The 21,703-nt window shown below is 45.0% G+C and overlaps 1 protein-coding gene across 5 annotated transcripts in view; it reads right to left on the bottom strand.

Moving 5' to 3' along the window:
* The window catches only part of Rad51b (RAD51 paralog B), a 500,962-nt gene that overhangs the window by 60,487 nt on the left and 418,772 nt on the right, over positions 1 to 21,703 (bottom strand). The window contains exon 10 of one of the 5 annotated variants that reach the window (XM_075948148.1): positions 16,487 to 16,553. The exons of the other annotated variants lie outside the window; for them this stretch is intronic. Coding sequence (XP_075804263.1) covers positions 16,501 to 16,553 — 53 coding nt within the window. The 3' untranslated portion in view covers positions 16,487 to 16,500. Of the gene's footprint in view, positions 1 to 16,486; positions 16,554 to 21,703 lie in introns of those variants that run through there. 5 annotated transcript variants of the gene reach the window in all.

The raw sequence follows: 21,703 nt of genomic DNA on the forward strand, positions 1-21,703 counted from the left end.
CCCAAGCCTAATGACCTGAATTTGATCCCTTGAACCCCCATGGCGGAAGGAGAGAACCAACTCCGGCAAGATGTCCTTTATCTCCACAAACAACACACATACACACACACACACACACACACACACACACAAACCAACAGCAGTGCTATAACAGCAGGCTGGACAAAATGATAACAAGACAAATGATACAAAACCTCAAAGGTGTAAAACTTTCCTTCAACTGATCACCAAGGGGAGAGTCTTTCAACAGGCAAGGGTCTGCCAGAAGGAATCTAATTTCATTCTTCTGTGTTTTTCTTCATGACTGAAAAGTTTTCCATCGTCCTTCCCACCCTTTGCAAGAGAATACCCCGAACACAATCCTAAACTTTAAAAGTAGAAGAGCTCACTTCCGAAAAGGATTTTTAAATAAAAACTCAAAACCCCACCGTGGTCACTAACTACTTTGGGGGTGGGGCTGAGAGTGGGGGAGTCATCTTAGGAGACACTACTTTTACAGGGTGGGGAAGGAGAGCAGAGCCACAAGAGAGAGGCAAAAGGAGGGCGGGAGGTGATGGGATAAAGAGGAAGAATCGCTGGCTTTAAAAAGCAACATTGTCCAGAGAGGTGAAAGGGAACAGATGGCTGTGGAGAATGTGTCCCTCACAGACCCCGGAGAGAGGGCGATGCTGACAGATCTTGCTGTTTTCCATTGACGCCAGCATGTTCGGTGTTGGAGAGCTGAGGCCAGAGTACCCACCAGGCCTCTGTTCCCAGAAGCTCACTGGGGCAGAGGCGCTGAGGCTCACGGAGAAAAAGAAAAGGAGTGGGCATCCGCTGCCAGCAGCGGCCCTGCAGCTTCTTTTCAGGTATAGCCAGGGAAGATCAGCTTTGCTCTTCACTTTGGGCTGACAGACATGAAAAACAGGCGAAGAGTCCAGGCTGAAGTCCCTGTTTCCTCCCCTGAGAACCTGCTGGGGGATGCATGCCTGGGATCAAATGGATATACCTCAAGAGAGGGGAAGGAAGAAAGTCAGGGGTTTTTGTAAGAAGAGTGAGCCATCCAAAGAGCCAACAAGAAACCTGGGGCTTTGAGAAAGAACAGAAGAGGCACATGCTGAGGAAAACACAAACATGGGTGAGGAAGGAATGCCGTGGGTCAGTTTCAGAGGCTAGTCAGACCCTGCCTGGCACAGAATGATGGGACAGAGGAGGAGCAGGCATGTCCCTGCGTGCCTCTCTGACATGGGGACAGGATACCAGTGGGCTTGATGTATGCAGTTGTACCACACTGTGGATTGTCCTGTGAGACTCCCGAGTCATTTCAAAGCACAGCTGGTGCTGGAGGCCCTGGCTGACTCGTGAGCTCAGCCTTCTAGAAGGAGAAAGTCTAGCAGTCTCTGCAGACGAAGGATGGGAGTAGCGGTGAAGAGAGGGAAGGGTTTGTAGAAGCAGTAACCACAAAGAGCTTACAAACTTCAGGGGACGAAGATGCAATCAGTGTAATTTCCGTAACATTCTTCCATCAGGAAAAGTCACTGTTCCAAATGCCCCCGTGACCTCTCTTTGTACCCTTTACTGGGGAATGATAAAGTCAATCCTTCTCTTGCCAGCTGGGAGTGAGCGGAATTCTCCCCACTCCATGTGTAGACAGCTCAGGGAGCAGCATGAGCTCAAAACATTTTCCTGCTTCTGCATTTTCTCCCTTCCGCTGGCCCTGAATGGCAACCTGCTGGGGCTCGGAGTCCTGAGGTGGTGAAGTATGGTCTTGTGGAAACTGATCCCTCATCAGAACATTTGGAAACATTCCTTCACATGTCAGGCCTCGTAAGCGTTTCTCTTTTGACCCTCTGTGGTGAAGGAAGGGTTAAAAGAAGGCTCTGACTATCTTTAAGCTCACCTTAGCCCCCATTTTGACGTGGATGAGGATGCCACAGTGGCCATCGAGTCCCATGCTTCATACTATATGCACATTGATCTGAGTTGCTGAGAAAACTCCCATAAAGCAGTATACTGAGAAAGACTGACCATGATCAAGACCTTGGTTTTTCTTTCTCTACTTCAGCAAAACTTCTCCACAGGCGCTTGAGACTTAGCCATCCACTAATCAGCCTTATAACCGAGGGCCAGGCCTCTGCATAGAAATGACTCTGTACAGCTCCTGAGTGAAATCCCCTGGGGGACAGAAGATGCCCAGGGCTTTAACAATCACAACATAACAGCCTCAGTATGAGAACAGAAGACAAGCAGGCTCTGAATCGGACATAGAAGAATGTAATTACCTTTTCTAGTCTGACGGTACACTAAAGAAACTGGAGAAGTGGGATACCTATTAGGTCCCCACTAATCCTCCTCCGAAATTCAAAGCAGGGCTAGTCCCTGGAATTCATTTCTGAGTATTCTTACTCCCTGCCATTGTTAGGCAGCTCAATTGGTAAGTGCTCCCAGCTCATAATGCTTTCTGCTTAGCTCTCCCCTTCTTCGTTCCCAGCAGCTCAAAGCACTTTACAAATATCACCTCATTATTCTTTATAGCACTCCAGCGAGCCTGATAGGTGGAGAGGCTCATTATCTTCTCCTTAGCAATTGGGGAAATAGACAAAGGAAGAAGTAACTCGCTGAAGCCAGCAAAGGGAGGCTGGACTGGAAGGATGGCTCAGCCACTCTCCAGACTCCAAATGTGCACAAGTCCCATGGCAGCCCGTAAAATTCATCTGCTGGCAGGGTGGGGTTTTCTCCTAAGCACTGTTTTGTAATCTGCGTGTCTGGAGGAAGGTTCAGCACTGGGGTGGAGGGGAAAGGGTGGGAGTCCAGATGGGGGCTACATTCAGATGGCAATACTTAGTTCAGACAAGGCTCTTCACCGTCGTCTCGGCGCTTTGCTTAGGAAAAGAGGTGCTTAGGTTGGGGGGCCCCTTCCTGCTCTTTAAAGATAGCTGAGGAAGGAGTTTCAGAAGACTGCTTTCAGAGCACCGCCGATCCCTGTGACCATCTAAGCCTTGTTCCTTTTGTAAGCCTGAAGTGGTACCCTTGTCTCTTTACAGAGTGCGCCACGTCATCCACTATCCACCTATGGCATCAAGCAACAGATCAGCCGGTGTGGCCTGGCAAAGCAGAGAGGTGGCCCTGATGTGTTATGGTCAAAACAGATGGAGACACGCTGGGAGCAGGAAAATACTGAGAGGGTCAAAAAGGGAAGAACTGGTAAACTAGATCGTGAGCTGAGCCTCAGACTGAACCAGGAACATACCCTACATTCCACGGAACTTATAGTAAGTCCCCCAAAGCATGGGGAGGCCCTGGAACAATAGGACTTGATTTGGCTTTCCCACATAGAGGATTTACCATGCGAACAATAGCCCAGTGTGCCCTGTAGTGGCAGTTTTCCATTTACCCAGAATTTCATTTTAATGAAAAAGCACTGATCTTCAAGTTAATTAAAATTGGATTATACAGGTTTCATAGTTTATAATTTGGTGCAGGAGCTCCATAAGCCTGAGCCTTTAGAAAACCTGCCATAGCTCATGTCTCTGGTCTTCAACACGTACTTTTCCTAACTGATGCCTTGCTGCTCATCCAACAAAGAGTCAGAGAAGTAAGACTGTAAAATCAGCCTTTGTTTGTAGAAGCAACTCCTGCCACAAGACCAGTGATCTTGGATAACAGTAAAGAACAATGGTTTGGGGTGGCGGGGTGACTATGGGGACCTAAAGGACCGACTACGCAGCCTCCAGAAGCAGCACATTTTTGAAGTAATTAGGTTGTTTCTGTTGGCCCGATCTTTGCATTCACCATGGGAACTGAGTCAAGTTTGCTTGCTTTTCCCGCAGAGACGACAGAACACTTTCCTTTATACAGAGTAAAAGGAATAAAGAAAAAATGTCTCTGGAAAGTCAGAGGCGTCCTGGGGGGTGGGAATAGGATGCATTGTATTTATATCCACGTCCAGCTGTATGGCCACCAACTGCCAGCTCTGCTCCATCTGCGCTCCCTGAGGACCTCAGCCTGACCTTGTGAAACCCTACTTTCTGGGAAGTTAAGGAATTTCCAGGATTAGCTCAAATCTTGAGGCTGCCAAGTGTGACAATCCACAAAGCTGTCTTAGGTAATGATTCAGACCCCATTGCTGGTCGAAGCCAAGATGGTCCCCAGTGAACTGAAAATACTCTTATTTCCTGGATGCAGATTATAATGGGAGTTGACCCCGGAAGAATTCTGGAAGAGCAAGCCTTGGCATTTCTGCTGCATACTACAGATTCAACAGCTGATACCAGAGACAACTGAAATGTAATAAAACCTGAAAAGCAGGGTAAAGAGGTCATCAGAAACAAGTTTGAAAAAGAACACCACAAGGAAAAGGGGGTGTGGTATGTTAACGACGACAGTGGTTAATCTCACACATTTAACATCCAGGACAGCCTGTTTTGGGAGGAAATACCTGGCGAATCTCTCCTGAACTGAATTTCTGAACTCTCCAGGAGAAGTCCAAGTTTCTAACACTGATTAGATAAATGCCAGATTCCCCTCACAATCCCAAATTGGAAAGCAATGAATTGGTACTTTGGGCTAGCCAGATAGGGGTTAGCCCTCAGATCCATCCAGGAACAGGACCCGCACAAGAGGCTATCATCTTTCCCTCTTATCTCCTAGACACTGCAAACATCTGGGTAGTGATGAAACTTCAAAATAACTCCCTCTGTGGCCTCCTCGGGTCCCAGTCCCATCTGAAAAATGAAGGGACAGAACTAGAACGCCTCTAACATTCATCCTCCGAGCTTCCCCATAACAACTGTTTCCCTGCAGGGTTGGCCCGCAGCGATTTCTGGCTACAATTTATTCTCTTCCTTTCCGGCTTCACTGAATCCTAGTCCCCAAGCGTGCCTAACAGTGCCTGGGGAGTCTCAGCTCAACATAAGAAGCCTTACTGGTCAAAACAATCAAATGCTTTTCCCACCCCTATAAGGCAGAATTCTACTGACCCAGCTGACCTCAGGAACCAAGGATATTCAAGAGCTCTAATTCAAAACATAAGGACAAAGACCCCAAATGTGAAGGCTTAGCAAGAAACACACACATAAACAAGTCCACAGGTTAAATCTATAGAGTGTAAGCACCTAGGACATTAAGAAGGTAGCTTTTTTTTTTTTTAACAGAAATGGTCAGACATTTTTCTCACCATCTAACATTCTCAATCTACTTAGTAACCCAGCTCAGCAACTCTATCCATAACAACGCTTCCACAGTGTTAGCTAAGGAAGTTTTAAGACTAGTCAGCATCTCCAAGGAACTTTTCATTCAAGGACTCCAAAATGTTACGTAAGGCTTATTTCTTCTGATCTCAAACAGATGTGGGGAAGGAGCTGTTCATCCAAGAAGTAAAGGACAGTTTACAGACTTGTCTTAAGTTATAGAGCAAGCCAGGCTTGAGCAGAGATTCCAGCAAGCCACTTTCAGAAGTTCCTAATCTCTAACACATTAGCAGATACCTGTGTGAGCTACACAGAAACTTAGAGAAGCCTTTGAGAAAGAAGGGGCCTCAAGTATCTGCGCTCTCTAGTGACGCGGGGCAGTTTGGGAACCTTCTGGAAATCTAAGTAGGATAGGCCAATTCTAGGACAATTAATATAAATACTGACCTGTGTTCTTAGCTTTGAAAAGTATCTTCCCCTCTCCTGTATTATCTTTTGGTTCAAGCCCAAATGCATCCTCTTTCAGACGACTAATATTTAGAGCATGTTGGTGTAATAAGCAGAGTGGAAAATCACAAATGGTCTGTATGGTATGATTTAAATTTGGAGAAAAAAAAAACCCCTCACTCCAAGTGTTTATACACATCAGTTTTTGAGTCAGCATCTTACTATGCAAGAAGCAAAGAGGTGTCCTTTGTTTCCGGGCTGGCCTCGAACACCTGATCCTCCTGCCTCAGCTTCCCTGTGTTCAGATTACATGTGTGTGTCACTGAAGTGGGATCATAATCTTCATTTTCCTTTTCCAGTTATCTACATTTTTCTTGTTTTACTTATTTTTATTATACAGCGTTATATGCATTTTGTGTAAGCATATTTTATATCACTATACAAAGCACGGATCAACTTCGCAAACATTATGGAGCAAAGGAACGGATACCAGAGAAAGAAGCTGCTATGTGACACCGCATAGAGTTCAAACATAGACAAACCAGTTTGGGGGTATACAGGAGCCTACAAGTGGGTGGTTACTCTGGGGAGGAGAAGGGAAGATGGGACAGGATAACCCCAGGAAGGGTGTCCTGGAGACCACTGCTGCTCTGCTTCCTCCCCTGGGTGTTGGTCACACATGTGTGCTCCTGGAGAAAGTTAGTGACGGTGTAACTGTATAATGCATACCCATTTCTAGTCGTTTATCACACTTAAAAAAAAATTACTCAGAACATAGAAGGTACCACCTCAAAGGCTTCTCCATACTATACTTTTAGGAAGTCCAGGGAGTGGCTCGTTGCAGACAGGGAGAGAGAATTCAAACTGTACTTTCAGTTGTACAGTTGTTTTCTTTGAGAGGTGTTTATGACAAGGAAGAGACACTTGTACTTTCCCAGCTCTGAGAAAGGGGCTCTGCAATCTGCTTCCATTAACCAGGAAGGAAAACACGAGCTGACATCAGCAAAAGGTCACGACATGTGGAGATTAGTGGCGTTTGACTCTCCCTGACAGCACAGGATTGATGGTGACTCTGAAAGTCTGTGTTTTCATTCAGTTCAGGCTCTCCAGAAAGGTTGATACTGGACCAGATACATCACTCGGGGAGCTACACTTCTAGAACTAAGCCAGAATTTATGAAAACAAGGGGCTGAATCTTCTAGAATGGAACTCTGAGGAGAACCTTGTGTCCTCGGTTCCTAATGCTACTTCTTATTATCAGAACAGAGGCTCAAGGAATAGTTTTGACTTGTATAAATGTTTAAATCTCTGTTCAAAAAGAAAACTGCAATGTTCCAGCTCAAGTGGAAGTTACAGCTCAAGGGGAAGGGATGTGACAGAATGACCCATGCTGGATAGAAGATTGTCTGTCCAGCATTCCTTAAGGATGCTAAGGAACTGACCAAGGCGTGATGGGGTTTGAGTAGCTGTATGCATCTAAAATTTTTATCATTTATGTGAAAACAAGTGAAATAAATGCTAAGATTTTATTTCAGTTAGCAAACTATGTCCAAATCACTATCAGATCAATGTGTAGTCAATATAGACGTTAATATATTTCACACTATTTCTCCCATATGAACCCTCTGAAGCAATGCGCATTACACTTCAAACAGGTTTCAAATGCTCAGCAGCCATGCAAGGCACTGCAGGTCTAGGAGGCTTCCACTGGGGGTGGTGGAGGAGTCCTCTAGGTGACCGAGGGTTTACAGAAAAATGAGCTTCATTGTTAACAATGTTTCCACCTCGTCCTGCAGTTGGCTGCATCCAAATCCTCCACTTTTCGAGACACCCAGTGTCCTTGTGGCAACTTCACTTTCTGCTTTCGTACAGAGTATGGTTTCTGTCACAGGCAATAAAAGCAGACGGAGATAGAGAAGGCGTGCCTATGGGTACATCCTATTTAAGTGGTGGCATGCCTGTCAAAAAGCAGACGTTCAATACGCGCAGTTGGATTTATAAACTAAGAGAGTTATTAAGAAAAATGTGCCACCATTTTATTCTTGGCTTCCCAGGGCATTTGCCATAGGTTACACAATCAATTTGTCAGCCTCCTTTGTGAATGAATGAACCCAAGTCTAGTTCCTATTTGAAGAATTCCAGGTGCATGTGCTGTAAATTCTGAATCAAACAGGAGTTTAATAAGGTGCAGGCCTACGAGATACCTGGATACTATCCACCCGAGACGGCTACAATGTAAAAGAAACTAAAATAACAGCCTTTCTATCAGCCAGCACGCTCCTGCTTCATCTCAGCTCTTGTCTTCCCGCCAGTATGCATTTATTTCTGTGTCTCCAGCTAAACACGGAATTGGAGTCTGAGAGGAAACGGGTCAGTGGTTGACGTCTTCTGTGGGAAAAGCCACAGCCATCCCTGATACCTGAACCCAAATCCTTAGCTATTTCATGACGACATTAAATGTGGCTATTTCAGGACCAGTGTTCCTTTCCCTCTGAGAGACCCAGAGACAGTCTCCTCTCAGCTACACACTAGTCAGTCATAGAGCGAGCTTTGGGCATTTTAGGTTGTAAAGGCTACCCTGGGCTCGAGGCTGTCTTTGCAGGTGGTATAGGGTAACTTGAAAGGCCAGACCAAATGAGAGGCAGAGACAATCTCCTTCACTGAGGGACAGGAACCCTCCTGCGACCAGGAGGGTCAGTGCTAATGGGCATGTGCAATTAGTGGTTTTGGAGGATCTGGGGAGGGCATAGGGGTAGGCATTAGGCATTGTGAGGGCTGAGACAGGAAGAACCAGAAAGAGCAAATTTGCCACTGTAACGTCTGTAATGGGTCCCTGTGCGGGGTGTAGGGGGGAACTCAGAGAATTTACTGTAAATCTAGCTATCTAGAGAGCTGTTAGACATTCAGTGGGTGTCTTTCAGCCAAAAAGGGAACCAGGAAAGGCATACTATTGCTCCATGTGCATGAGTCAGGGTCTTGGAAATGCCTGTATCTTGCACAGATCACTCACCCTGTAAGTGGGAAACTTAATGCATTTGCCTATGAAGATGAACTGTAGGCTGTTCCTGGTAGGAAGCTGAAGTGAGTTAACATTCTCTAACACCCGAACGTTCTGTTCTGCTCATCCCGATTATGAGTGGACACGCGCGCACACACACACACACACAACCTGGCATAAAAAGCAGGACCTTTGAGTTCTTCTGCTAGACTGTGTGTGGCTTTTCTAAGTCCCTGTTTTTATCTCAGAGTGCCATTTGTAGGGAGGAAGGAGGAAATGATAACATCCAAAGGAATTGTTGATGAGTTCACATCTGAGAATCCAAAAACTTGGGAAAGGATACAGGAAAGAGGGCAACAAAATGGCTGAAGGACCTCCTTAGGTGACCACAGCAAAAGGCTAAGGCCACAGACTTTGGAGACAACCTTTTTCTCAAATCTGCCTCTGATACTTACTAGCTGTTTACCTTTGGATGTAGGATATGACCTCTCTGTGCTTCAGTTTCTTGATCTGTCACCTAGAGACAGCAATGTTACCTTCTGGGAACCAAGCGTTAGATGGGGCCATGTATGTTCAGTATCTTGGGCATCTGGTAACCATTAACATCAGTAAGTCCAATTACCCAAAGCACAGTATGTTCTCAGGGTTTACTTAGAGACACAGTCTCCAGCCCAAGCTGGCTTCAAATCGCCAGCGTGGCCGAGGATGAGTTTCAACTCAATCCTCCTGCCTCCACCTTCCCTGTATTAGGGTTACAGGCGTGCATTACCATATCCTGTTTACAGGGTGCTGTGTATAGAGTCCAGGGCTTTACGCATATTAAGCAAGAATTTTACCAAGCACGTTACCTCCTCAGCCCCATTTTTAACTCTTGATTTTCATAGGCATTGCTCTTGCCTCAGCATCGGGGCTGGAAATGCAGGTGGGGGCTATCACACACAGCCATACTTTTACTGTTAAAGCTGGAAAAGATTATACATTTGCCATAGGTTACACAATCAATTTGTCTAGTCCTGCTTAGAAAACACCCTCTCACATTAAAAAATAATAAGGCCAAGATAAGTCAGTGAAAATGATTTGTGTACTCCAGGAAGCTTATAAGGGGAGATAACATTTCTTTACCTTTTTTTTTTTTAGTTTTACTTACTTTATGCATATGAATGTGTATCACACGGGTGTCTGGGAGTTACAAATGGTTGTGAGCTATCATGCGGCTGTGGGACTAAAGCTTAGGTCCTTGTAAAAACAACAAGTGCTCTTAACTGCTGAGCCATCTCTCTGGCTCCCAACATTTCTGAAGAATTTTTCTCAGAATTATTGGATCCTTTGCAGGCTAGATTCGGGTCTTGCCTTCTGGGGACAGTTCTGGGAGACAAACTCAGCCTTGCTTATCGGTTCGTAGCTGTCATAATGGGCTTGTTGAGAGATACAGAGCCGTGGTTGGTGGCACACGCTGCCATCAAGTTTCCAAGACGGTCTTCTTAAAACTCTCTAGGGCCTTGAATGGTGATGCCCGGGACAGGAGTGCTAAGAAGTGAGAGGTCAGCATTTATCACACCGCCTAGAAGAATAGTTACACCTAGAAGCTCCCATTTCAACTGCAGTGGTGTGGGGGGGGGGGGCGGGTGTGCTTCACCTCTGTGTGATGTAGCTGGGAAGGGTGGCAGGCCTGGCAAGCTGCCCATGTGTAGAAGTTGCCACCCAGATGAGGGGAGAGTCAGACTGAGCAGTCCCTGTGTTCCCTGGAGATTTGGATCAAGCTCACAGCCAGGGGAAGTGGGGATTAACACAATGTGGTGTCCGAGCTAATGAGTTAGCAAAACAGAGACAGATGGCAACTGAGTAACTTAACTCGCCCATCTCTGTTTGCAACACACCCACAGCGTCTCCTCTGTCCTTGTGCTGTCTAACTCTGTCCAGCTCTTTCGTCCACCCCAGAAGGTCAAGGCCACTGAGTAATCATCCTGCATGGAAAACAGCTACAAGCTCACTTTCCAAACACAACTGTCGCCCATGATTGGTGGACAGTGGACTGGAATTTTTGCTGATGGCCTTGGGGAGATATTCCTGGTTCTAGAGGAGAAATAAAGTGATTTTTGTTGAATTCTTGTCATTTTATATTTAAGATATAATTCCTTTTTACTAGTAGACAGCATGTACAGAATACTAGAAAATTCTAGAACGTGATATTACTTGGAGGTAACTTTTATTCTGATTCTAAAACAAATTTCCTTTAGCCAGATCTATAGACAGTGCAGGCCGTGGGAGTCTTGGCCAGAACACAGGGCAAGTGTGCAATGCTGACACCAGAAATGTGGAGACTCAAGTGGGATTCAAATGACTGCTTTGTGAATTGTCTGCAACTCTGCCTGCCTGTCTGTCTATCCACCTTAAACCCCCTCCCCCCTACACTTGCACTGAAACTTTTCAGTGTGCGTGCATGGTGCACACGGACACACACCTGTGGAGGTCAGAGGAGAAGCTGTAGGAGTTGGTTCTTTCTATGAGGTGGGGCCAGGGGGGATCAAACCCAGGTTGTTAGGCTTAGTGGGCAATGCCTTTACCTGCTGAGTCATCATTTCACTTTCCCACCCTGTGCATCGTTTAAGGTCCTTTTTTGTTGTTTTGTTTTTCTAGAAAAGAAACCAAAACATGTCTTCCAGCGGTCATCGTTTTCAGATGGCATTAAAGGCGGTTGCCAGTTGTGAGATACCAACTAAGACAGCCATTATGGAAGATCTTTGTCTTTTGAGTATTGGTTCATTTTTAAAATATTTTCTGTAATAGTACAATTCCAATTATGCAAACAACAGATGAATATTTTCAGAAGAAGGGGAGGTTTAAAAATTAACTTCTCCCCTATGGTTATTTCATTCAATGGGGTGATCAGAAACTTAAAAAAAAAAATTAAGACATCTTTTTCTAGGGTCTAGTTGGTTACATGCGGGCCTCACCCCTCATCCAGGAAATTTCTCTGTGCAACAGACGGGGACCATTAGAGAAACCACAACCAATCAAAATGCAGAGTTGTGGAGCTCAGTCCCAAAGGACACACCTACAACCCAACGTCTGTGCCTAAGGCTCAGGGATCACTGCAGAAAAGAGGGTGGAAAGATTGCGAGAGCCGGAAATACCAGGAGGTGCTGTGAGCTCGTGTCTCCTAGGAACGTCAGAACCTTCACCTATACCATCTCCCTAACATGGCTGCCTAAACATGAACAAGGATGATACCTACAGACCTGCTTATGTGGATGAGAAGACTCAGGAGGCCACAACCCCACACAGAACCACAGGCAACTAAGGAATGCCAAGAGAGGGAGAAATAGTCTTCCCCAGGGAAGAGCTCAACAACTGGCTATCCACTCCCAAATGCTCAGCCCCGAAAGCATATACACACAAGCAACATTCTATAGACTGAGCAGGCTGTATTTATGTATTTAGGAATACACATATCCATACACATGCACGCAACAACAATTAATGAAAAAGGAGGCCATGCATTTGAAGTGAACAAGAAGAAATCTATGGAAGACTTGGAGGGAGAAAAGGGAAGGGAGAAAAGATACATTTATATTGCAAACTCAAAAAATTAAAATAAATGAAGTTAAACTTTATTCATACAAAGGGGTTTTGCCTTAGAAAAGTTAGAAGCAGACTTAGTAGAAGTCTTAGTCACTGACTAGCCAATAGGATGGCATCTAAACGGGGCACTGACGCACAGGTTGCGCACTGAAAGTCCACTCACACCTCCAACCACTCTCTCACAGTTCCTTACCCACCCACCTCTCAGGAGTTATCTGTTAACATCTAGTGTCTTAGAGCCTTGCAACTGACAATGACGAAAAAGGATCAGTTCAAAGAACGTTGAGCTCACTAGCTACATACAGACTGGTACTACTGTGCATGGGAACGGACCACAAGATATACAACAAAACTCATTTTAAAAGTTTTGGTTAATAAAAAGAAAGAAAGGGGAGTGCACAGGCCTGTCTGAAAGAAACGTGGGGAAAGAGAACATGAGAAAGGCAAGTCTGCTTTTTAAACGTAGCTCAGCACATGCGTATAGGGGTTTATATTGGTCATGCCATGCGTAAGTATAGAGTACATAGCTATCTTGCACATGCGCATATCTTACATAAAGCATAAGGCCCTAGGGTGACTAGGCAGTTTGCCTGAATGCTGACGGCTGTGGGACCCTGGATATGATGGAAATGACAACACAGACCACACAGCAGGAGTAGTGTGTACTCCCCAACATGGTTTGGTTTAAAATGGAGCATGCCAGCTTCTTTGCACCTATGACTTAGTTGAACTGGCTCTTGGTGGCATTGTGGGATGGTTACCAGCATCCTTGGGGCTAGCTATGTCAGGAGCATCTCCTGATCCCTGTTGCCAGGTTTCACAGATAAAACGGCTTCACACAGTCCCAAGCACTGAAAGGGAATTAGCAACAAATTACAACATGCTTCACCCTCCTTAGAAGTTCATGTCATATAATATGTATTTGTACCAGATAAGAAATGTCTAAAGTTCTAATTTTTGAGGTTATAATTAGGAGGGCTACTCTATCCTCTCACAAAGAGCCTACTGAGGTGGCTTTCAAAGACAACAGATCTAAGATGAATGAATAAATCTCCATAGAGAACAATTTTTTTTGCTGATCCTGAGTCACAGTTATTTGGTAATGGCTAGAGTTATATTTTGGTTGTGGCAAATGGTAGGAAGCGTGCCACTGGCATCTCCTGAGTGGGGAAAGGCAGAAGTGCAGCTATCTCAGAACAATATACACAACAGCCTTCCACAGTCAAGGGTAGCTGGCTCCAAATGTCAATAATGGTTCTGAGAAATCCCAGGCCAGATAATTCACTGGCCAGAGCTAAATAACAAGACATATTTCCCAGTGGTCTTTGTGCCAGCCAGCTGCTGTTTTTGTTCTTCCCAGGTCTCTTTCTTTCTTTTCTTCCTTTCTTTCTTCCTTCCTTCCTTTCTTTTAAAACGTTTATTTTATTTTATATGTATGGGCATTTTGTCTGCATACCACATGCGTGCCTGCCAGAAGAAGATGTCAAAGTCCCTGGAATTGTGGTTTCAGATGGTTGTGAGCCATCATGTGGGTGGTAGGAATTGAACCTGGATCCTCTGCAAGAAGAGCAAGTGCTCTGAACCCCTGAGCCATCTCTCCAGCCCAATATTTTCTGTATTTATTTATCCCTCTCAAGCCTCAGGCTACCAAATATCATTCACATTTTCACCCTCTGTCTCTTGTATCTGATTGTTTCAAAGGTACTCTGAGTTAACTATAGGTTGGAGTGATAGAGACAGAGATCAAAGTCCCATAAAGGACAGAAATAGGACTTGAGTTGCTTCCTCTTTCAATAAAGAGCAGCCTGAAAGGATCATGATCAGAGGCTCACCTGATGCCTTCCATTCTCTTCTGGTCCATTTATCAGGACACTCCCACCACTCAGGGATAGAGGTGGCGATAGAGCCTAATTGTGGAGGAAGCTCCAGCCTTTAAATGGAAGTTCACTAGAAATGCCACTGCTCGGGGCCAGGCTCACATTACTCAATTCTTCCAAGAAATAGGTTAAAAATAAATACATATATATTTATAGAAAACTATTTGGTAAAGTAGAAAGACTGGAATTCTGGTGAACTTGTTTCTAACCTGCTAACTAGCCGTGTGGTTATAAAAAGTCACTCTCCTTTGGACTTGCTTCCCTCATCCAAAATAAGAAATCACGAGCAGCCCCGAATTTTGATGACTGATGAGACAAGGAAAAGAATGTAAAGAGAAATTGGCAAGAGTGAAGGATCTGGACCAAACTGGAAAATGATTTCTTGGCTTGGACTGATGGGTCTCTATTTTCTTCTTTTAATTTAGAAGTCTATTAACAGGTGTCGATTACTCTATAGTCATCGGCCATGCCAACCTCATTGTTTTTATAAGACTGAAGCCATCCTTCTTGGAGGCCAATGGCTGCTTTGTATGAATGCACACGAGTTACAGCCTCGATGGAGGCGGAATTAAAACAGAGCTTTTCTTCTGCGATCCAAATGTTGAGCCTAACACCAAAACAGTGGAGGGCGCAGGAAGAAGAGCACTTGCCTTGAATGGAACCCCAGACACTACCAAAGAAGCTAATGAAATCAAACAGAATGAAATAGTGAGAATACTGAAATCCGCAAGGCAACTCGGGAGGCAGAGGCAGACAGATCTCTGTGAGCTTGAGGCCGGCCTGGTCTACAGAGGGAAACCTTGTCTCGAAAAACCTAAGAAATTTGCAAGGTAGACTCCTAGGTGAGTTTACATAGATACAGCCAGTGACTGATCTTTTCGCTGTATTGTTTTGGCCCTTGTCCTGGAACTTCAATTAAGAAAATACCTCCAGGGGCTGGAGAGATGGCTCAGAGGTTAAAAGCACTAGTTGCTCTTCCAGAGGTCCTGAGTTCAATTCCCAGCACCTACATGGTGGCTCACAGCCATCTATAATGAGATTGTGTACTGGCATCCAGAACATTGTATACACAATAAATAAATAAATCTCAAAAAAATACCTCCATAAGATCAGGCTGTAGGGCATTTTCAATTAGTGACTGATGTGGGAGGGCCCAGCCCATTGTGGGTGGTACCACCTCTGGGCTGGTGGTCCTGAGTTCTGTAAGAAAGCAGGCTGAGCAAGCTATGAGAAGTAAGCCAGGAAGCAGCACCCCTCCATGGCCTCTGCATCAGCTCCTGCCTCCTGGTTGAGTTCCTGTCGTGCTTCCTTAGATGATGTACTCCACAACATGGAAGGGTAAGCCCAATAAGCCCCTTCCACCCCAAATTGCTTTGGTCATGGTGTTTTATCACAACAATAGGAAGCCTAACTAAGACAAGTCACCAACTGCTGACTCTTGCTAGACCTAGTAATCTCTACCCTACTGCATCCCTCCACACATCTCTGTGGAAGCTAATATGATTAAATAGTCTTAATTATACACACGCATTGACAGCCCAGGAATCTGATGAAAACTCCCTGGCAGGAGCATAGGTGGATGTGTATTAGCTTTAACAATCTGGACTTTGCTGGGGCATTAACCACAACCCAGGAGTGAGACGTCATCTTAAGCCTGTGTGTGTGGCCAGGTAATCATGTGTGTTTCAGTTTGGCTGAGGGAATACATTCTGCAATTTCACTTTGGTCCCCCCAACATTCCTAGCTTTTCATAATGTCCAACAGCTCCTGTCAATTGCAAGGGAAAGTCATCTCCTCATTGGCCAAGCAAAACCAAGCCATCTTACAGAGTTCCCAGAGGTAAGTCAGAGGCACGATTTAAGCCTAAAGAACCTCTCTAGAGTCCCCAGGCTTCTGCAGAAAGGTAACTTAGGAGAGTGGCAGCAAAATCCAACCCTGTGATTTCAGGACATGGTTCTGGGAACAACGAGTACAGAAAAGTGAAATGGGGTCACTTTTTCCAGGCAGGCTACTTCCACAGACAATGCAGTCCCATGGCCATAGGCAGCATTTATGAGTATGTGAGGACACGCTGCATGCTTCTGGATACCACAGCAGCTGCCAACAGTGCAAGGGAGTGAGTGGATCCACTGGCTCCCCGTGGCTCCCCTCTTCACCCTAGAACTTCACCATACCCATGGGGGCCTAGCTTACCAGTCCAGCTAGAACTGCCTTGATTAAAATACGATGTCTTTGACCACTAAGAGTTCTCCTGGGGAATGATGGGAAGGCAGCCAAACCACACTATGTGAGCAGACAAAGTCTCTCTCTCCTTTCCATGCAGACACGTTCTGGCCACAGATACTGTCTTCCCACAAGCTCCTCTGCTCCCCGACCCATCTTCCCACGGGACACAGCTGGCTGCCTTCTACTTACCCTTCCCACCTGGTCATACGGTCATACCTGTCCTCTCTCCACGGGAGCGACAATTTCGGTCAGCCCCTGTCAAGAAGATACTGCTTACCATGGCCCTTTGGGATCCTAGGAAACCATCCCTGGGCAGAAAGGTAGAGAAGGCCAGGGATTTCCTCTGCTGGCCTGTCCCTTTACCATTTCTCACCAGTTCCCTCCTTCTCCCTCAAAGCGCTTGGTAGACTCTGAGCAAACCCTGCTGACCTAGTACTTGGAAAAATCTGAGTGGTAAAAATGACCTCCAATTTACAAACTTTAGTCAGAAAGATTTTGTTGGCTTGGGTTTTGAGACAAGAGTCTTATTGCCCTTGCCAACTAAGTGACAGGATTACAGGCACACACCATACCTAGCAGAAGAATTAATTTTTTTAAAAAATATTTATTTATTTATTATGTATACAATATTCTGTCTGCGTGTATGCCTGAAGGCCAGAAGAGGGCACCAGACCCCATTACAGATGGTTGTGAACCACCATGTGGTTGCTGGGAATCGAACTCAGGACCTTTGGAAGAGCAGGCAATGCTCTTAACCTCTGAGCCATCTCTCCAGCCCAAGAATTAATTTTTTTAATTAATTAATTAATTCATTCATTCACTCACTCACTCACCATTCAGTAAATACCAAGTACCTGTATATATCAAGAACTGGGCTGAGGCTGTCTAAGTAAGGACTGGAGGCATGTGATTGACACCTGGTAATGTCAGTTTATCCTTGAATGAGAAGCTCCATTTTCTATTTCCTGAAATAAGTAACCCTGGAACAGTGCAGTGGATTGAATGGCAGGAGCCCAGGCTACTACTCTCTTGCTGTCCCTAGAGTAGGGAGCTTTGCTGGGTAGGAGTCAGAAAACACGAGGCATGGTCTATAGTCAGAGTGTCCTCTTTAATGTAATAGACATCACGCTACCTGATTCATTTACCAGACAATGCCATACCGAAAACCAAAAGGGATAAAGCCCGGGAGGTGCCTCAGTAGTAGAGGTTCTTGCTGCCAAAGCCGAAGACCTGGGTTTGATCCCCAGGACCTGCGTGATGGGATAATTAACTCCCACATGTTGTCCTCCGACTTCCATGTGCTCCATCCCCACACATGCACACACACAAAATAAATAGGCAGTATACACAAGTGCATTTGGTAAACTATGAAGTAAGATGCATAATTCATAAACTATAAGCCCAATCTCAGGTTTAAGGAAAATTTATAAGATTTGAGAAACAAAAGATAGTCCTAGCTAACAAGGCTGGCCAAAAATCACTTAAATGCTCTGATTCTTCTTAAATGTACGTGGACTTTTTTCTCTGTATATATGTCTACATATAATGTGCGTGCAGTACCTGGAGAGGCTGGAAGAGGGTATTGGAATCCTCAAAAATGGAATTATAATTGGCTGTAGGCTCCCATGTAGGCGCTAAGAACTGAATCTAGGTCTTCTGGGAAAGTCATCAGTGCTCTTAACCATGGAACCATCTCTCCAGTCCCTTGAGTTTATTTGTGTGTATGTGTGACTGTGTATGTATGTATAGATGCATGACACACCCAAGCATACACACACACACACACACACACACACACACACACACGCACGCACGCACCACAGTACTAGTGTTACAGGGGATTTAGAGGTTTGAACTCAGGTCCTTATGCTTGCATGGCAAGTACTTCAGCCATTGAATTATCTCTCCAGAACAATGCTCTGAATCTTAAAGGGAAAAGAAGCTTTTGTAACAAACACACTCTTTGCAATTTAATATACAGTTTTTGTGAAAAAGAAATGTCTTGGTTTTAGAAACAAAAGAAGTTTGTGTACTAAAATAGTTAAGCATATTCTAGTGGAAATAGAAAAAAAAAACCTTAAAACCAAGATTTTTGCTTCTATGTCAAACTTGATTGATACATGGAGTTCCTTTAAAAATTGAATAACTATTTGAATTCCCCCAATACACCCAGAAACCTCTGGGGAATGTTACATCAGTTTCAGAATCACCAATTTAAGAAACTCAATATTTATTTTCCAAAATGTCTTTCAATTATATTATATTGATTTTATAACTGTAAAAAAATCTTTGATGGTAAGGGCATAAATATTTAAAACTTCTCATACAATTTGCAGACCCCAAGAATCCAAAGCCCACAGTCTGAGAAATACTGATTTTTGTTTCACCCTTGCCTTTTATGGGTGAAGGAGCAAATGACTCCCCTAACCACACAGATGGCTCTTAGCACAATCCAGTCAGAAAAGCCAGGTTGCCTGGCTTCTCAAGCAGTAGCTTTTCCTCCTTTAGACAAGGCCTCCTCTGTCTGCGGCCCAGCTCACTATCTATCCCAGACAGACACTGGCTTTGTGCTGGTCCAGAGACAGGGAAACAGATGGAGGCAGCAGGTTTGAGGGGAAGTGCTGTGGGTGTGGCTACCATCACCGCAGCGGGGCCTGTGTTTGAAGGAAGGGACTCCAGGGGCCACATTCTTTCGTGCTACTCGAAAACAAAGAAAAGCTGGGCGGGAAAACAGCAGCTTTAAAGAGGAGCATTGCTGCCTAACAAGTTTGGGCAGAAAGTTTGAAGAACTCCGTCCCGAGCTAAGGGCTGGCTGGAGAGGAGCTTCAGAGGTATGAGCTTATAGTTCAGGGTGGCCAATTTAATCAGCTCATATTCATTAAACACCCACATGCACATGGTGCTTACAGCTTGCCCTTCCCTCACGCAGAAGCATCCACAGGCCTGTTTTAAACGGGCCACCCTGTTCCTTTTGGGAATCTAGCCAGGATGTTAAAGCAACTGCTTCCCTTCCTAAGAAAAATAGGGTAGACTTACTACCATGCGTAAAGGTTAGAGCCTCTAGTTTTACATCCCCTCTGAAAGCTGGGAGGGACACAAGTAATTTGTTTTCCAAGGTTTGTTTGTAAAACTCAGTGATATATTGGACCTTTCTATTTCAGACTGGCAACATCCTATGCCATTGCCATTCCAGACTTTCCCTTGCAGTTTCCTTGGGTGAGTTCCCTCTCTTTTATCTGAGCTGAACTCGAGCGCTTATAAATATTCCCACAGAGGGACTGGAGCATTATGGCCCTTGAGTTACTTATAATTAGCCAATCAATGATTTTGAGCACTTCCGGCCCTTGGATAATGAACTCATTGCAGGGAAAGAAAGCATGTTCTTACCACAGGCTGTTTGAACTGCCAGGAATGTTTTCAGCTTGAGTGATTTACCAAGCAACTTTTGATTTCCATCTGATGAGAGGACTGGCTGAGGCTGTTAGCTGAAGCTCCCTAAGAGCTGGGTTTGGCAGACTTCTGGCAATAGGTGGTCTCTCAATATTGGGGGAGCCATGCAACCTATTGTTCTACTCCCTGTCCATGGGTGTTGGCAGGCGAGGTGACTTCTCTGTTGTGTGCCCAACAGAGAGCATCAGATCTACAGGAAAGACTGAAAGACTGAAATACGGCCCTGACACCAGGCTCTTCTCTTATATGATGCTTTCCCTGGTAAAGACCTCATGAAGCTAAGTGTAAGACTCCAGGTATTCAAATTATAGCTTATAACACGAAGTATGAAGGAGGCACTCAACCAAACACTGTTGTGCGCTGTGTGGTTTAGGGAGTAAGGTAGGTTCAAGAGGTAGTAGACACACACAGAAGAGGTAGGATGACTGATATGCAGGGGTTCCGAGTATCCCCAAAGATATGACCAGGGAAAATGGGTGCTGCGAAGACAGGCAAACAACCATACGGGCTATAAAATAAAACTACCCTTACGGTTTGTAAAACCCTTAGGTGTCTCCATGAGTTCTGCCATGGGTATACACAAAATGAGGTGGTCTATGCCTGTAGTTCAGGAGTAGCCAGAGTAGCCTCCTTATTAAGAACCAGAACCTCAACAATGTGCTAGAAGCATCATCTCACCCCCACCCAAAGTTAACCTTCATTTTAAACTTGGTGACTTTCATTTAGGCTGGTGTCAACATTTCAGAAACCCTATCAGATTGATATAGATTGAGATTCTCCAAGCCCACAGTTCTCTTATTTCTCTTTTGGTTCTGTCACTGAATTCCTTAATTCAGTCAACAGATGTTTGCCAAGTGCCAATTACATATGCCAAGCAAAGACGCAAGGATGAGAAAAGCGGCTGTGAGTGAGACAGACTTGTATTTATAAGTGGTGGGTGCTGCGGCTGTGGAAGGGCCTCTGTGGGTGAAGTGGAGGGTATCTTGGACATATAACTGGTGGTTACATCCCAGGCCAGGCACGAGGTCTGGGAAGGTATCCCTAAGAAAGCACTATGAATGGAGACAGCAGATTTGGAACAATGACATGAACCGTCAATGAAGACACAAAATCATTATTTAATTATTACAGTTTGTTTACTAGACCCAAACCTTCCAAATGTGTGTGTGGGGGGGGTCTACAAAGAGAAATGTAACCAACAATGAAAGTTTGGAAAGCACTGCTCCAGGGTAGCCATGTTATTATCACGGCCGCACAGACTAGAGAACACTCTTGGACCAGACAAGGTGATGTCCACTGACTTTCCCTTTCAGCCCTCTGGGGCAGAGACAGGATCATCATGTAAATGTCAGGCTACTTAGGGCTCCAGGGTCAAGCATTGTCTAAAAAAAAAAAAAGGGAAAATACCCTTGCATGCCACCCCGTGAAGTGCTGCTCCCTGCCGTCAGCCACAGCACTTCCCCAGGTTTGAGCTGGGAGTGCTGGCTTGTGGTTGCTGAAGCAGCTTCATCTCCACTAACCTTTGCACACCATGACTATGTCAGTTTTTCCAAGCAGGAGAAATGGATGGAAAGCCAGGCCACATCTTAATAAGGCCCTGGTGAGCTAATGGGTGTGATTATTTCATTGTCTCGGATTCATGCCAGCCCAGGCTCATCAGATACAGGCACAATCCAGGAGAAACATGACCTCACTTTTGACATGGGGCTGTACGCACAGATGCCAGCAGGAATTTAGCGATCCCTCAGCGCAGGTAAAACTCCACTCTTTATGGTCCCAGCTAATGAGAAGCACACCAAAGTCACCTAAAACAGTAAAGCTAATATTGACATTAGCGTGCTAGATATGTTAGGGTAAGGGAAGCCAGGAAAAACTGCTGAGACCATCTGTGCTAAGTGTGTCGCATCCATAATGAGGCACATAGTTAAGATAAATTGCCGTCTCTTTACATGATT

This window comes from Microtus pennsylvanicus, chromosome 14, assembly GCF_037038515.1.
Source record: "Microtus pennsylvanicus isolate mMicPen1 chromosome 14, mMicPen1.hap1, whole genome shotgun sequence".
NCBI classification, from domain to species: domain Eukaryota; kingdom Metazoa; phylum Chordata; class Mammalia; order Rodentia; family Cricetidae; genus Microtus; species Microtus pennsylvanicus.